General features: G+C 57.9%; 1 protein-coding gene across 1 annotated transcript in view; it reads left to right on the top strand.

Annotated features, from left to right (window-relative positions):
* LOC113205314 (tubby-related protein 4) overlaps window positions 1–1761 on the top strand; it is a 43776-nt gene that overhangs the window by 27325 nt on the left and 14690 nt on the right. The window contains exons 4-5 of the mRNA XM_052267949.1: window positions 477–584; window positions 1583–1754. Coding sequence (XP_052123909.1) covers window positions 477–584; window positions 1583–1754 — 280 coding nt within the window. The remainder of the gene's footprint in view (window positions 1–476; window positions 585–1582; window positions 1755–1761) is intronic.

Raw genomic sequence — 1761 nt, 5'->3', positions numbered from 1 at the left:
TCTCTCTTATTGATTTGCACGAGCTCGCCCCCCACTCCGGACCCCTCGCTACGTCGTTGTATTCCGCCAGGATAATGTGTCTGTCGTTTATTTTCACTCTCCCGTCGTAGGCTGCTCTCGTCACACACAGACTGTCGGCCAAACACAACAAAACAAAACAAAATAGCACATGCACCTCATACACCTGACCGAACATTGCCGAAGGCCATGCTGCAGTTTACGGCACGTTTGAATAAAAAAAAGTAAAACAAAGCCCTCGACAGTTTGACTTGCTGTACGGTCCGATAGCTCGAGCTTTTTGTTCACACACACTCTTTTCTCATACACCAACATTTTACAAAAATAAAAAGTCGGCGCACTATAAAGTTGAGGTGTGGTCCGTGGTGCGCACGGTCGGTTTGAACGAGCTGCCCGTTTGTACAATGTTTGGCTGTCCCTTTTTTTTGCATCATGTTGGCTATTGTCCTTTGTTCCAGGACGGCTTCGTCCTGGTGGGGTCAGTGGCGGGGCAGCGCTACTGGTCGTCCATGCTGAACCTACCCTGCACCATCACCTGCGGCGTGTGGACGCCTGACGACCAGCAGGTGAGGCATGGCAACAACAGCAGTAGCAGCAGAAGCAGCAGCAGCAGCAGCAGCAGCAGAAGCAGCAGCAGCAGCAGCAGCAGCAGCAGCAGCAGCAGCAGCAGCAGCAGCAGCAGCAGCAGCAGCAGCAGCAGCAGGGGATCAGACCGGTCCTGACCGCCATGGCGATGCGAAGGGCGCGGCGGGGAGGAGCCCTGCCCTCCGCTGTCCGCACATCCCCGTGTCCGCGCGACCAAGCTGCTGCTGTAGTTCTATTTTCGGAGGGCTTTCGGGGCCTGCAGAGCGCGGTATGGTCTCCACGGGTCGAAGCAGTCGAAGGGGCGCTGCCTCTTTATTCGATGGAAATCCCTACCTCACTGCCTTAGAGGACGAAGCCACAAAAGGAAAACTCATCCCCCCCCCCCTCTTTATTCGACGGCATTGCGTGGCCCGACAGCCGCCGCGGGTGTGCCGCAGGGTTGCAAAGCCAAATATGTCACTCATTCGATTGCAATCGCGGAGTCGCGCGGTCAGGGTCCCCGCTAGAGATTGCGACCCGCACATTTCGCGAGTATGTTTCGACGGTTGCCGTCGGCTTTGCAGGGGATTACGCCTCGGCAAAGGAAAAAGTTCCTAGAATTTCAAGCCCCGGATGGTCGCGACCCGCTGACATAGAGGGTACGTCAAGTTCTATGGGTGCGCTAAGGGGCGGTGGAGGTCCACAGGTTCACGGGTACCGGCCAATAAAGACCCCCTCCCTCTCTCTCTCTTTTCGTCCCTGTGCACTCTGCGCGGGGCGGGCCCTGGACCTCCGGGTCCCAGAATATCTCCACCGAAGTTGGGGAGAGGGGGGGGCAGGGGGCACCAGGGGGCCACATAGGGGCGACGCGGCGACCAGCGCCCCGTGTGAGAGGGAGAAGGAGGAATCCCCAAATACGTCGATTATAATTTGCACATCACCATGAAAGTGTTGTGTACTCAGTCGTGCCCGTGTTCACCTTCACCTTGGTGTTCACCAGGTGTACTTCGGGACGAGCAGCGGCCAGCTCATCGTCATGGACGTGAACGGCGCCATGGTGAGCCAGGTGACGGTGGGCGGCGGCCGAGGGATCACGGCCATGGCGTGGTCCTGCGAGAAGTTCAAAATGGACGAGGGCGACGACGGCGACCGCTCCAGCATGATGCACTTGGGTGAGTG

This window comes from Frankliniella occidentalis, unplaced genomic scaffold (assembly GCF_000697945.3).
Source record: "Frankliniella occidentalis isolate FOCC.00 unplaced genomic scaffold, Focc_3.1 Scaffold61, whole genome shotgun sequence".
Classification (NCBI taxonomy): Eukaryota; Metazoa; Arthropoda; class Insecta; order Thysanoptera; family Thripidae; genus Frankliniella; species Frankliniella occidentalis.
This window is presented reverse-complemented; position numbering and strand designations above follow the sequence as displayed.